Source organism: Heteronotia binoei, chromosome 2, assembly GCF_032191835.1.
Source record: "Heteronotia binoei isolate CCM8104 ecotype False Entrance Well chromosome 2, APGP_CSIRO_Hbin_v1, whole genome shotgun sequence".
In the NCBI taxonomy this organism is placed as follows: Eukaryota; Metazoa; Chordata; class Lepidosauria; order Squamata; family Gekkonidae; genus Heteronotia; species Heteronotia binoei.
In genome coordinates this window covers 171,160,779-171,175,964 of record NC_083224.1, presented here as the reverse complement: position 1 = coordinate 171,175,964, position 15,186 = coordinate 171,160,779, and the positions used below count along the sequence as shown (strand labels likewise).

Genomic DNA, 15,186 nt, shown 5'->3' with positions numbered 1-15,186 from the left:
CACCTTGTTTGAAGCTGTCCAAGTTCCGGAACTCCACCAGGGTGTTCCCGTAGTAATAGTTGGTGATGTAGATTCGCTCGTCCTTGGCAAGCGGGTCCTTCATCCAAGCACCTTCATTCCGCCCATAGGTGTTCTGGATCGTGGGTCTGGAGATGGTGGACAAAGTATCCTTGCACTGGCCTGATGGGGAAGTAGAGCAGTAAAGAATAACCCTGCTCGGCATGGTGCAAAACACTTGTCAGGTGTTCACCATGTTTCGTACAGACACTAGATCAGGTGTCCCTACAACAGCCTTGCAAAAAAAGCCAGAGTTATCATCTCTACCTCTCAAGTGTAAAGGGTTGTCCACTATCACCATTGTCGATTTTATAGTGATGAAATGAAATCTGGGATTTCCTTATTATGGAACAGATTTCAGATCAACTTCAGTCTATTGAGAATTCTCTTTATCCATCCTCTTTCCAAGAGCAATGGCTTCCTTTTTTTGGACCATGCAACCAATAGAAACAGAGACAACCATACCGATCACTTATAGGCTGAGATCATACGCACTAAATAATGCACTTTCAATCCACTTTCAGTGCACTTTCCAATGGATTTTACCGTGTCAACTGTCAAAATCCAGTTGGGAAGTGTTCTGAAAGTGCTTTATTTAGTATGCCTGATCACAGCCTCAGTTTCTTGGCACCGTTTTAACTGTGTCATTATTCTGATATGTAAGAAATATTGCCTCTATTATTCATGGACAGTGAGCTTCAAAACATTCTATCCGCATCAAGCATTGCTTTAACCTCTTATATATAATTTGATGTTTGGAAGGTGAGTAAATGGCATTCCATGAGTAGATATTCTCACACTCACCAAAATGTGCCATCTGAATCCAAACCTACAGGATATTCCTATTCTAAGCCAGAGTGCCAAATATTTGATGGCTGCTGCCATCCAGGCTCGCGTGGTCTCTGTTATTCTCCCTTCCCACCAGCAGCATTCACAATGGCTTGAATGTGCTGCACTGTGGTCAAACATAGACAGTCAATGAATGAACTGGGACTGCTCTGCCCAGCCAGCTGCCTTCTTTAATCCTCCTCTTAGAAAGTCATTTCTAGTCTTTAAAACCTTCACTTGAGAACTTCTACTATTCCACACCTAAACTAAAGCACTATATTAATTATCAATATATAGGCTGGATTTTTGTAGCAGGAACACCTTTGCATATTAGGCCACACACCCCTGATGTAGCCAATCCTCCTGGAGCTTACAGTAGGCCCTGTACTAAGTGTCCTGTAAGATCTTGGAGGATTGGCTACATCAGGGGTGTGTGGCCTAATATGCAAATGAGTTCCTGCTACAAAAAAGCCCTGGCTGGGCCCAAGACATTTGCCAGTCTCCTCTTTGAGTAAGGTCTTTTCAAAAGCTGAAGTTTGAAAGGGAAGACAGAGCAAATAAGCTCACCTATACTGTTTCTGATATCTTCCTCATCAAAGACTTGTTTTGTTGTGGTGCTGGCAGTGGCCGGAGAAGTCACAGCTTTAGTTGTGTCTGCTGAACCAGGCCTGGCCATTGCCTGTGCTTGAAAATCGACTGTGGCCGTCTTAATGGTGTGTGGCCTTGTGGTGGTAGCACTCTGGACTGTTGAGGGAGCCTGTGTGGTTGCCTGAACCGCCACCTTCATTGTCCATAAGATGTCCTCATTCGATGACCCGGTTACTGAGGTGACTTCAGTGGCTGCTGTGGTCTTCAAAACAGCTGGTGAAGGATGGTTGGCAGGAGGGACAACTGAAGAGGTAGACACTGGGGTGGATGCAACAGATGGAGGAACAACAGAAAAGGACAATGGTGGCATCTTTGCTGTGGTAGTGGCCGTAGGTGCTCCTCCAGTGTATGTGGCATGCGTAACAGGTTCTTTTGTGAGATCAATGCTCTGGAGCTTAAGGGGTCCTTCGACTGGGAACGGCTTCCTTGTGGGGATGTTCAGCAGGTCGTTGTGCTGCAAGAGCTGGTCTTCGATCAGCAAATCAATTGCATTCTCACCACTGAAAAGTTCATCCTCTGCCAAAGACATACAAGCAAGAAGAGGGAGTCACTTTTCTCCATACACTGTGGAAGGAAGTCACACCAGGAACCCAGAGTGAAGCAATCTAAATAGGTATCCTTAGATAAATGACAGAAGACAGTTTCCTTGCATTCTCCTACCACGTCTGCCCTTCCTAGAACTCATCCAGTGGGCATCAAAATATTTTGCCTAATCTTGCTTCTATCTTGAATCCACCTCTTCCACCAACTACCTTACTGTTCATTTAAAATACCTTAGGTATAGTGTATGGTGGCCTAGATTAGCCCGATCTCATCACATCTCAGAAAAAAGGTCAGCCCTCGTTAGTGCTTGGATGGGAAAGGCAGGAAATGGCAAGCCAGCTCTGAACATCTCTTGCCTTGTAACTCCTATGGAAGGAGACAGCGTAGTGTAGTGGTTAAGAGCAATGGACTCTAATCTGGAGAACTGGGTTCAATTCTGCACTTCTCCACGTGAAGCCAGCTGGGTGACCCTGGGTCAGCCACAGCTCTTTCGGAGCCCTCTCAGCCTGAAAAATGGTCTAGCTCGCCACCTAGTGGTGCATAATGCTAAAGACCTAGAACTTCAGGCCTGCCAGACAATCTTAGGATCTCCTGGCTGTACTACACACAATGCCATATGATACCCATAATTCTAGTACTTGGATGGGAGACGGCCAAGGATTACCGGGGTTGCAATGCAGAGGCAGGCAATGGCAAGCCACCTCTGAATGTCTCTTGCCTTGTAAATCCTATAGGATTGCCATACATCATCTGTGACCTGACAGCATGTTCCACAACCATAGCGTGTGAACCGCTTTCTCGGGCTCTAAAGAAGGAAAGAAGGTAGGACAAGAACCAATGGGTTGAAAGTAAATCAAAAGAGTTTCCAGCTCAACGTTAGGAAGAATTTCCTGACCGTTAGAGCGGGTTCCTCAATGAAACAGGCTTCCTCGGGAGGTTGTGGGCTCTCCTTCCTTGGAGGTTTTTAAAGAGAGGCTAGATGTCCATCTGTCAGCAATGAAGATCCTGTGAATTTAGGGGAAGGTGTTTGTGAGTTTCTTGCATTGTGCAGGGGTTTGGACTAGATGACCCTGGAGGTCCCTTCCAACTTTATGATTCTATGATTCTAAATATCGTGCTCCTTGCGAATAGATAATCTATGGAACTTCTTGGCCCAATCCAACAGAATTGCACTTGGAACTAGGAAAAAAATAGCTGGAATCTCCCCGAGCAGCTGCTTCTTAGCAGCCCCAGTACTATTCTAACCCTAGACTGCCTGAGGTCAAGAGCAGAAACCCTGTTGAAAGGAGCTCGCAGAACCAAGAACTCCAAGCTGACTGCTACAGCAAGCTGGGCCACACCTGCAGAACAAGGCAAACACTGTCCCACTCCTCATTTGGGTTGTCCCCTGCCCTGGGTGGCCCAGGCTACCCTCATCTTGTCAGTTCTTGGAAGCTCAGCAGAGTCAGCCATGGTGAGTATTCGGATGGGCAACCAGCAAGGAAGTCCAGGGTGGCTCTGCAGAGGCAGGCAATGGAAAACCACCTCTGAATGTCTCTTGCCTTGAAAACCCTACAGGGCTGCCATAAGTCACCTGCAACTTGATGGCACTTTCCATCACCAGTTTGAGTTACTAGCCAACAGGAGAAACTCTTTGTTGGCTCCCAAATCCCACATTCTGAATGGGATCAAAATTAATCCAAAAACTCATGACTCAAGAGCACTTGGGCTTTGTCTGTACTCAAGACAGTGGCTCAGATCTTGCCAGAAATCTCCAGGGATGAGATGTCAGCGCAGAAGTACTTTGCAGCCCAAAATGCCCCCCAAAATGCTGCTCCAGGGGGACAGAGAATCCCTGAGAACAGAATGAAGGGGGAGATGGAGGTCTGCCACGGAAGGAAGAAAGCAGTGAGATTTTTGAACCATATGCAAAGCTGGCTGCTTCACAATCACCCTCATTCTGAAAGGGCAACTCACGTTCATCAAGGTCATTTTCCAGATCGGCATCTTTGGCCTTATAGTATGTGACCCCTCGAATGATGGTGGGCCGGGAAGGGGCCCTGCTTCTCACGTGGAGTTTTCTTGGCGATGTGGACTTGGGCTTCGTTGCCTCTGGCACTTGGGGTGCATAGTGCAAGGACTCGTCAGAACCAATGTGCTGAGAAACCACTTCATCGTGCAGGAAACCTTCTTCATACTTTTCCTTTAAGAGAGCCAGAAGAACATATTACATTGTGGGCCAGAGGATGCATATGCCAAAGAACGTAAGAATCACCACGCTTAATGAAACTCAGAGTCCATCTCACCCCATCTCTGGTTTCCAACAGGGTCAATCAGATACCTCTCACAAGTATGACATGAAGAGCCAGTGGCTAGAGCAGGGATGGCCAAACATGCTTAATGTAAGAGCCACATAGAATATACATCAGATATTTGAGAACACAAGGGAAGGAAGGAAGGAAGGAAGGAAGGAAGGAAGGAAGGAAGGAAGGAAGGAAGGAAGGAAGGAAGGAAGGAAGGAAGGAAGGAAGGAAGGAAGGAAGGAAGGAAGGAGGGAAAATAGATGGGGAGAGGTGGAAAGAAAGCAACTTTAATAAATGCATTCTCCAAGCTGCTGTCTTGCAGGGCAGCGGGGGCTTCGAGAGCCACACAATATGTGTGAAAGAGTCACACGTGGCTCTTGAGCCACAGTTTGGCCATCCTTGGGTTAGAGTTTTGGACTACTATCTGGAAGACCCAGGTTCAAATCCCAATTCTGCCATGGAAGCTAACCGTGGGGCCAGTCTCACACTCTCAGGCCAACATAACTAACAGGGTGGTTGTGAGGATAAAACCAAGAGGACAGTGATGTAAGCTGCTTTGGGCCTCCCAGTGGGGAGAAAGACAGAGCATAAAAGAAGTAAATAAATGAATCCAGCGAGCATGCAAATAAATAAGACTCGGGGCTTATCTATTCCAGTTTCTTGTTTCCTACAGGGTCTATCACATGCCTCTGGAAAGACCGCAAGTAGGGTATGAAGGCAACAGCAATCCTTGACTCTATGACCGTCCAGAGGAACGCTGCCTCTCAAAATCGAAGGCAGCTTCAAGCTTTTCTGTGTGTCGTGGCAGGCTACAGGCCAGTGTCATTCTGGATCACATGCTGGGATTTGGATTTCATGTTTCTGACCTCATGTCTGAAATTCAGGCCACTATGCCTTTGAACAGCTTTCAGAGCTTCAAAACACTTCTTCCAAACATTACGGCAGAGGTCTTAACTGGGGCTCCCTGACATGAACATCTCTCTCTCCCATTTATTGAAGATAGTTTTCTGGTGCATTTCCAAGCTCAGTTCAAAGTTCTGGTTGTTAACTGATAAACCAAAGCAAATGCTCTGCCACAGAGCCACAGCCCCTCATCTAAGCTGCCTTAAACTCAGTCGAGCCAGTATCATCTCAGTCTATATCTTTTATTTTGACTCACAGTGGCTCTCCGGGGTCTCAGATCAAGGTCTTTCACATCATCTACAACATGATCCATTTATCTGGAGATGAACCTGGGACATTCTGCACGGAAGGCAAATGCCCTAACGATGAGCCATGGCCCCACTTTTATACTGGTGGGTGGGTTATGCTTTTGCTTCTCAGTTTGAGAACTGCCGCCAATATTAACCCTCTCTGGAACACTGACAGTCTTCACTGAATTTTTTTACAGCCTTTAAAATGTTTGTGTTATTCACCTTCTCTTTTTGTAAAATAAGCACTGTACACACCTCTCTTGTTAGCATTCTGGGAACACGCTTCCACGGCAGGGGTTTCTTTGTAGCAGGAAGTCCTTTGCATACTAGATCACACACCCCTGATGTAGCCAATCCTCCAAGAGCTCACAGGGCTCTTAGTACAGGGTCTACTGTAAGCTCCAGGAGGATTGGCTACAACAGGGCTGTGTGGCCTAATATGCAAAGGACTTCCTGCTACAAAAAAAGCCCTGCCCCAAGGTATATCCAAGGTATATGTGTATGTGTGAGCCTCTGAAAAGTTTATCATTTGCAGTGTTCCTCCCTCGGCTTTTTGACTGCCAATGAAGCCTTGCTCTAGGTGCCCTTACTTTTTAAAGTCAGAATATCCTTTTCCAGGAACAGGGCCTTGGCTGTAGTGTCCCCTAGCTTACAGAATCTGCTCATCGTCTCCTTCTGAAGACAAGCCAAAACTTCAATCAAGCTTTCCGAAGCTTGATCAGTTAATTAGAATGTATCCTGCTGCCATTAGGTCAGGTGTTAGGTTTTGGTGGTTTGATGCTTGGGTTTCAGTTCTTAGGCTCATAAAATCTGAAGTTTTTACATTTCTTACTGGAAACCACCTTGTGTTTTTTTTTTTAAACGTAAAAGGCATTATACAGCTACTGTAAATAAATACAGTGTAATACAACTATCAACCCTTATACTAGGTTTCTGCACCAGGTAAGCACCCAGCTCCTGATATGAGGCCCGCGTCACAGCTGAATCTACAGCTGCTCTGATCTAGCAGGTTACAGTATGCATTGCACCTTTGCATCCTTTGCAAGCATTCTTTACAACACCCGTCCCACCTTCTAACTGGGATATAGAGTCTTTGAGATCTCCATTTCTACTTGTATCTGGTGAAGGGAACTGATGTTTGAAAGCAGAACATCTGGCCCTCACCCAGATAGCCCAGGCAAGTCCAATCTCATCGGATCTCAGAAGCTAAGCAGGGTCAGCTCTGGTTAGTACTTGGATGGGAGACCTCCTTGAAGTTGGGAGGACAGGAACAGGCTTTATTCAGCCACCTTTCTGAATATCCTCCAGGCCCCTATTAGGGGCCAGTCACCAGAGGTCAACATTACTTCCAGGTGCAGACACACTCACACACACAGAAATACAAAAAAGGCTGAACATCTGGTTGGTCTCTAAGGTGCTACTAGACTTGCATCTAGCCGTTTTACTGCAGACCAACATGGCTGCTCTCTGGGATTTGGGGTTGGATCCCATGGACTGATTCTACTAGGGGGACGCTTTCCTCAAGTGGGCAGAACCTTCCTCAATGCAAGATGCTTTTGTGGTATCAGAAAAAGGCTCCTTCCTCCAGAGGAAAGAGCCTCTGCTAGCAGAATGGGCTTGCAGGATCCAATGTTACTGAAGGGAAGTTCTTCAAACAGATATTCTGCTGGAAGAAAGCTGTATTTTCCCTCTCCTAGCCCAAGCAGCCATCCCTGGGGACTCCTTAAGCAAGCTCCAAATTGCAGCTCGCTCTCTCAAAAATGACACAATCTCTCCATCAGCAAACTTCCATCTTGCGGCCTCTGAACAGCGAGTTCTCTCCCAGTCAGCCCTCCTTCCCTTTCCTCCTGGATGGTTTATTCAGAAGTCAGCTGGCGAAGGAAGGCTGGCGGAAAGGGCATTTGGAGGAGCTGAGCAAGAAAGAAAATCTCTGGGGTGCTACCCTGACATCAGGGTTCTTTCCTCTAGCCACTCAGGACAGAGTGAGAATTTAGGAAGAGAACACAGTTTTCAGCCCCACATTTCCCCTCATGGGCTAATGCAGATGACAATCTCTGGGGCAGATGACAATCTCTGGGGCAGAAAGAGTGCTTAACCTTCCCCTCCCCTTGCCAATACTTCATTGAAAATCCCTCTCTCTCCTTTATTTTTCTAGCCAATCTCTGAAACCAGTAATGAATCTCTGAGGGAAAATAATGGAGGCAGAGGGCACAGAAAGAGTTAGGCTGCTGTTCCCCATTCTCCCCACTGGTACTCCCCACTACAAGTGCCTCCTGCCCCTGTAGTCTCCATTATTTTGGCAAGTCAGGACATGGATCCTCATATTCACCACAAAAAGAACATTCCATGCTGCCCTCAATGTTTTTTAAAAGCCTGTGACTGAAATGGCAGGCACCAGCAGGGTTGACTCACCATTTCAGTCCAGCATCTGGATTAGTCCCAGACGCTGGGTGACCCTGGGTATCAAAACCACAAAGAGCAAACAAGTAAAATGATACCTTGCTATTGGGTGCACATGTTACTCTTTGGGGCCATTAAAAAAATCAGTTCGTCCACTGAAAGACATCATCTTATCAGTTTCTACAATGGATCTTGTAGCAGGACAGCCACTGATATCCTCAGAGTCCCAAGTTTTCATTAAAAAAATAACATCAAGTTCCTAGGCCTCAGGGCTTCAGGGCCAGACAGGGAGAGGAGGAATGGCATGGGAAACTGAATTCTTTTAGCGCACTCACCTCCGTGAGTGTATAGGCAGCCGCAGCATCCCTTTGCAACAAGCTCTGTATGTCAGCAAGGTCATTGGAGATGCCGAAGGATGAATTGTCCTTAGCTTTAGGATTCAGCTCTTGCAGAACTTCATTAGCATCCTGCGTCTTGTGATCCTAGTACACAGGGAGGAAAGAAACAGAATGTAATTTGTACACAACAAGTCCAAGATTTTATTGTTATAACGGCGTTTGTGTGTCATAAGCAAAACATGTAAGAGGATCAATACCTGCAGGAGCCTGCTCCTCCTCCCTTTTGCAAAAAAAGAACGGGAAAGAAATCTGCTGCAGTGGTCTGCTGCCCCAGAATAGCAGCAAGGAGAGGAAGGATAATTTTGGTCCCCATTACTATCCAGACATAGCCTATATGACCCTCTGGGGGTGATCCTAGAAGGCATTCAGACCTTCTGGAAGCAAACAGGGGCATTTAAGAGTTTAGGCCGGGGGTGGCCAAAATTGCTTAATGTAAGGAAAGGAAAGGTCCCCTGTGCAAGCACCAGTTGTTTCCGACTCTGGGGTGATGTTGCTTTCACAACATTTTCACGGCAGACTTTTTACAGGGTGGTTTGCCATTGCCTTCCCCAGTCATCTACACTTCTCCCCAGCAAGCTGGGTACTCATTTTACCGACCTCAGAAGGATGGAAGGCTGAGTCAACCTTGGGCCGGCTACCTTAATCCAGCTTCTGCCGGAATCGAACTCAGGTCGTGAGCAGAGAGTTCAGACCACAGTACTGCAGCTTTACCACTCTGCGCCATGGGACCGCATGCTTAATGTAAAGCCACACAGAATAATGTTTGAGAGCGCAAGACAGGAACATCATATATTTGAGAGAGGAAGGAGGGAGGGAGGAAGGGAGGGACATGGGGGGGAGAGGTGGAAAGAAAGCAACTTGAAATGCATTCTCCAAGCTGCCAGCTGGCTTGACTTGGAAAAGTGATTTAAAGAGAGAATTGCCTTCTCCAATGGGTCAGCGGGGGCTTCGAGAGCCACACAACATGTTTGAAAGAGCCACATGTTGCTCCTGAGCCGCAGTTTGCCCACCACTGGCTTAAGCAGTCCATTTTCCCCACTTGCTATGGTCTCTGACAGCCAGCAGCACAGAGTTGTTCTATGCCGCTCTACCTGACCTGAGGATAAAATCCTGGATCTTCCATCCTTCCCTCTACCGTTCCCCCCACTTCTTCCCCTCCCTAGTGATCACTTTCTCTGCCTTCCAGCCCTCTTTCCACCTTGACCCTCAATCAGTTGAGCACTGGGTGCTCAAAGTGCATTTCATATTTTCTGCTTCAAAGTCTCTTGCCGTTGCTGTCCACCTGCTGACGGGAGCGGGGACTGGATGAGGAAGCCTGTCTCAATACCTCCCCATTATCAGGTGAGCCATAATGGAAGGAGGCTCTGAAGCAAAAAACACAAGAGATGGGCTTGCTGCTTCAACCCTCCTCCATGCCATCTGATGACCAGCTGATTGATGGCCACTTGCAGACAAGCCATCCCTTTCCTCAGCCTCCTCCTGCCATTACTCTCTTCACAAGCTTTTTAAAAATTTCCCTCAGAATGCTGATTCTGGACTCGCAAGCTCTTGGTCAGCACTTGTGTTGCTGTTGGAGTTGCAAGATCTGTGCTTGTACAAACCCGTCTTCTCTGTTTTGGGAGGTTTGGGAGATTTTAAAAAAATCTATTAAAATTCAGATCACAACTGAAGTGTCTAGGAAAGGGGTTAAAACAAAACCTTTTGTATGGCATGCCTTTTATATTCAGGGAGCCTTTTAAAAAAAAAATATGCAAGACATTCTCACCCCTTAAGTCTCAAACGATACAGCCCATTCAGATCTTTACCTCTTCTGTGAGAACTAGGTCTTTCTTTCCTGCCACGATGAAACGTTCAACATTGTGAAAACAGAAAGTCCACCACTCACAAGCCTCAGAACAGATATTGAAATCATCACCATCTCAGCTGTACAGAGTAATCTTAACACAAGACATTTGATTTCAGTGGGCCTAAGTTAAGACTACCTCACATAACCTTTGGCTACCTACATGACTACTATTTTTTGTTTGTTATGAGTTTTTAAATTACCAGAGATTCATTTGTATTGCTGGTGCAATGTCTTGCGAACACTCTCTCTTGGACAAAGAACCTTATTACACATTGAACAAAGGTCAAAGAGGAAGCCACAGGTAAGCATGACTCTCTAATTAGTGTGACTTTCAGGATTCATGAGTCTGGATGAAAACGCAAGATTGCTCCCACCTGTTTTAAGCTCACGGACAACTGCTGCAAAAATGTATGTGTATATATTTTCACAAAATTTTAAAGGGCATTTCGGGACAGTGGGAATGAATTCGAGAAGATCTTATCAGCTTTAAGAAGACATCATTCAAGCCCTGTCTGCTATGGGCAGTTTTTGTATCTATCTATCTATCTATCTATCTATCTATCTATCTATCTATCTATCTATCTATCTATCTATCTATCTATCTATCTATCTATCTATCTATCTATCTATCTATCTAATCTATCTATCTCTCTATCTCTCTATCTAATCTATCTTATTATACTTATATCCTGCCCTCCCCTATTGGGCTTCAGGTGGCTAACAACAGTTAAAATACAAAATGTTAAAATAGAATACAACAAAATCATTAAAATACATATAATGCAAAATATAGTTATGATTGAAATCCAAGATGGTGTCAGTATTATTAGTTCGTACTTAGTGCTGCATACAATAATGTTGCTGAATATTGTTAGGCATTCTATGTTTATACTGGGAGGGGTTTAGATATCCATGCTGTGGTGTAGTGGTCGCTTCCCCGTTAGTTATTAAAGGCCAATTTAAACAATTCTGTTTTACATGCCCTGTGGAATTGTGGCGAGTCCTGCAGGGCCCTGACATTTTCGGGGAGAGCGTTCCACAGGGCAAGGGCTGCTACCGAAAAGGCTCTAGGTCTGGTGGTAGCCAGTCAAGCGTCTTTTGGCCCAGGGATCACAAGGAAATTTTGAGAACTTGATCTTAATGCTCTCTGGGGCTCATATGCGGAAAGGTGGTCATATCTGGCCATATCCCTCTTTGAGTCTAAACAGAGCATTATTCGTAGGCTGTCTGCACACATTCCATGCAGTAATGGTTTTGTAAAAATAACATTTATATTTATATTTAGGCACTTTAAAATTTTGTGAAAATATATACATACATATTCTTGCAGCGGTTGTCCATGACCTTTTGGTTTCTGGTTAGTACGGCTTCCTCCTTGTTGTTGTTTCCCCCCAGCTGTTTTAACAAGCTACATTTTCCAGAGTACTCTCAAGAACTTGCAAGGTAAGTGTGGACTGAGGCAAGGGAGGTCTGAATTCAAATCCCCACTCTGCTGTAAGGCTTAGAGTGTGAACACGGCACACTTGCTCACCCTAACCTTCTTCACAAGGTCAGATGAAAATGGAGGATGGGAGAACCATGTCAACCACCCTAAACTCCCTGGAAGAAGGCCAGGATAAACATGTGTGTGAGAGAAAAAGGATGGCAGAAAGAAAACCTTTTACACAGACACAAATGGATTAAGGAAGACCCCAGTTGCATCCACACATTGTTGGATATTATCAGGGCTTTTTTTGTAGCAGAAACTCCTTTGCATATTAGGCCGCACAAACCCTGATGTAGCCAATCATCTAAGAGCTCTTGGCTGCATCATGGGGGTGTGACCTAATATGCAAAGGAGTTCCTGCTACAAAAAAAGTCCTGGATATTGTGTGACTGCATGATAGCAATCACTGGCAATTGGATTTTCCCATGTGGACAAACCGATCCACTTGCAAATGACTGTAACGGAAAAACGGGAGAGCAATATCTAACAATGTGCAGCTGCAGCCTTGGTTTCATGTGACAAAAGACGGGTTTAAATTGCAATTCTTCTGTCTGTGCTGAGGATCAGGCCGTTCCCAGTGAGAGATCAGAGTGTGCCTAGCAGCTCGTGACACAGAGCCAGTTGTTTTGAGGAAGGCAATTTGAGGGGACTGGCTCTCGCCCTCAACAAGAATAACCCAGAGTGCACCTCACCTCTTCCAGTTTCTCCACTCGACCCACCAACTTGGTCGTGATGGAATGCAGCTTCAGCAGGTCTAAGCCGTAGAAAGCGCCTTCCAGCATATCAATAATGGCTGCCAACTGCAGAACAGAAAACAGAACAGTGAGATCTTCTGTGACCGCTTGCAGACTGCCTGAACATCTCAATTAGCACAATTTAATGGTGCTTTGATTAACCAAGCTCACCGGACAGCCCTGGGAAAGCCCAGCTCACCTCACAGAGATATTGTAAATATCACTTTGTTTGCTGAACAATTCTAAAGAAACAATAACATGCTTATTTCACATATCTCTTTCTCTATAAACCATGCTCCCAACAAAAATAACTCTCTCTCTCATTTCTAAACACTAAAATATATACGATAAGGCAAACCTCATGAGGCAGTTTTTCCTAGAGCAGTGATGCTCACTCAGTGGCTTGGGAACCGTGTACCACTCTTTGACATTCCACCTATGGCTCTTTATTTCTAGCACTGTTCCCTCACATGGTACTTGACCTGTTTCAGAAAGGTGGGAAGGGCCGTTGTCTGGAGGGGCTTGTGTGGTTGGCAGGTGGTTCACATCTTGAAACAGCTGCCACCATAGGAATGGGTAGACTGCAAGACTCCCTGAGGGGCAGGCCTCATACCAGAGATGGAAGTAAACATGGCTCTTTCAGTCAACTGCAAATGTATCTCTCTGTGAGCCGCAGTGGGAGTACCACTGTCCTATACATGTACTGCTTCAGGTAAAGACTTTACATTTAAAAGATACCTATAAATAGAAACCTAGCAGCTCACAGAGGCCCAGCCATACAAATCTTCCCAGACATACAAATTTTCTATGAACACATTTTTCAAAAAATGGGTAACAGAATAACCAGACTTGCAGCACCCCAGAAAGAGCCACACCACCCAGATGTCCAGATGTGTGCTTCAGTTCTCACATCAGAATACTGACAATCAGGGCTTTTTTTGTAGCAGGAACTCCTTTGCATATTAGGCCACACTCCTCTGACATTGCCAATCCTCCTGGAGCTTACAGTAGGCCTTTTAGCTGCAGCTGGGAACTCCCAGGGCGCTCCTACTTGACAGCCCCCAAGGCAGACCCAAAAGCAGTATAACATGTGGTATGACACTAAGTCGCCAACTTTTGTTTGGCTAATTCCTGGAGATTTGGGGGTGAAGTAGGGTTGCCAGGTTTTCCCTGCTCATTGCCAGGGGATGGGAGCATAGGGTTGCCAGATCCAGGTTGGGAAACTCCTGGATATTTGGGGATTGACCCCGGTGAGGGATTTCAGTGGGGTACAATGCTATAGAGTTCATCCTTCCAAGCATCCATTTTCTCCAGGGGCACTGATCTCTTTAGTATGGAGATGAGTTGTAACACCGGGGGATCCCCAGCTCCCACCTGGAGGCTGGCATCCCCAGCGGTGCTGCTTCAGGAAGATGGAGTTTGGGTGGGGAGGGAGCTCAGAGAGGATGTGATGTCATAGAGTCCACCCTCCAAAGCTGCCATTTTCTCCAAGAAGAAGAAAAAGATATTGGATTTATACCCTGTCCTATACTCTGAGTCTCAGAGCAGCTTACAAATCTCCTTTACCTTCCTTTCCCACAACAGAGGTAGGTGGGGCTGAGAGAAATCTCTCACAGAACCTGCCCTTTCAAGGACAACTCCTACAAGAGAGCTATGGCTGACCCAAGGCCATTCCAGCAGCTGCAAGTGGAGGAGTGGGGAATCAAACCCGGTTCTCCCAGATAAGAGTCCACACACTTAACTACTACACCAAACCGGCTCTCCAAGGGAACCATCTTTGTAGTCTGGAGATCAGTTGTAATTTTGGCAGAACTCCAGGATCCTCCAGCAAGCTGGTAACCCTATTTGGCCCCCAGGACAATGGGAACATACAGCAGAGTCATTTCCAGCAGGGATGAGGGGTAGGAATCAAATAAATGAAATGAAATCCCAACAGATCTTTCCATTTTCTATACAACAGTGAACGTTTTATTCCAGTCAAACCTGTTAAAGGTTCCCCCCCCCCCTCCTCTGTGAACAACTGCTGCATTATAGCCTTTCCAATTTATATCTACATTCTTATTATGAAGATGACTTCCTTTCACTTTTATGAAACTAAGGGAAATCCACAGTGTGGCTGGAAAATATTTCATTTGAACTGACCCTGGGTCAACCAGACTCTACAGTAAAAGGCTCTCTTCTTTAAACAAAGAAATTAAACTTTGAATCTCAGGCCAAAACAGAAAAAAAAAATGCAGTGCTAAATGAATCTCAGAACTGTTGGTGATAAATTGCTTCAAATTGTGTTTGGTGCGAGGCAGCTTTGGATGGCTTCATTCTGAGTTTTCCCAGCTTGGATTCTAGAGCCAAGGATGTTTGCATAACCCTCTTCAGGGAACCTTGTGAATTAGACCTCTGGAACGTGGTGATGTTCCTAGACAACAAGGATCTCTGCCACAACCGGCTGCCATCGGCTCCTTTTTCCAAGGAGGCCTTGGGAAAGGGCATGGGAAGCAATGGAGACCCAACACCCTCTAGAGGCAGGCTTGAGACTCGTCACTCTGACAAAGGATAGAGCATCTCAGACATACTGCAACAGCATAGGAGATAAGTGGCCAGATCAGTCTGAATAGCTGAAGGTGTCTTATGTTCTCATGGCCTCACATGGGCCATGATTATTATGATTAGGAGTTGCTCTCCCAACCGTGTTACTTGAGTCGGCTTGAACTGGAGATTACACAGATTACTTGATTTAAATTGTTACTACTCATGTGATCAGGCCTCATTTTGGG

General features: G+C 45.8%; 1 protein-coding gene across 2 annotated transcripts in view; it reads right to left on the bottom strand.

The window, feature by feature from the left end:
* OLFML2B (olfactomedin like 2B) overlaps window positions 1-15,186 on the bottom strand; it is a 37,099-nt gene that overhangs the window by 2,434 nt on the left and 19,479 nt on the right. Inside the window, exons 3-7 of one of the 2 annotated variants that reach the window (XM_060232444.1) lie at window positions 12,362-12,481; window positions 8,287-8,427; window positions 4,033-4,258; window positions 1,453-2,049; window positions 4-180 (exon numbers count right to left, since the gene is read on the bottom strand). In XM_060232444.1, the coding sequence (XP_060088427.1) occupies window positions 4-180; window positions 1,453-2,049; window positions 4,033-4,258; window positions 8,287-8,427; window positions 12,362-12,481 (1,261 nt within the window). Of the gene's footprint in view, window positions 1-3; window positions 181-1,452; window positions 2,050-4,032; window positions 4,259-8,286; window positions 8,434-12,361; window positions 12,482-15,186 lie in introns of both variants that reach the window. The other variant, XM_060232445.1, reaches the window with a different exon arrangement.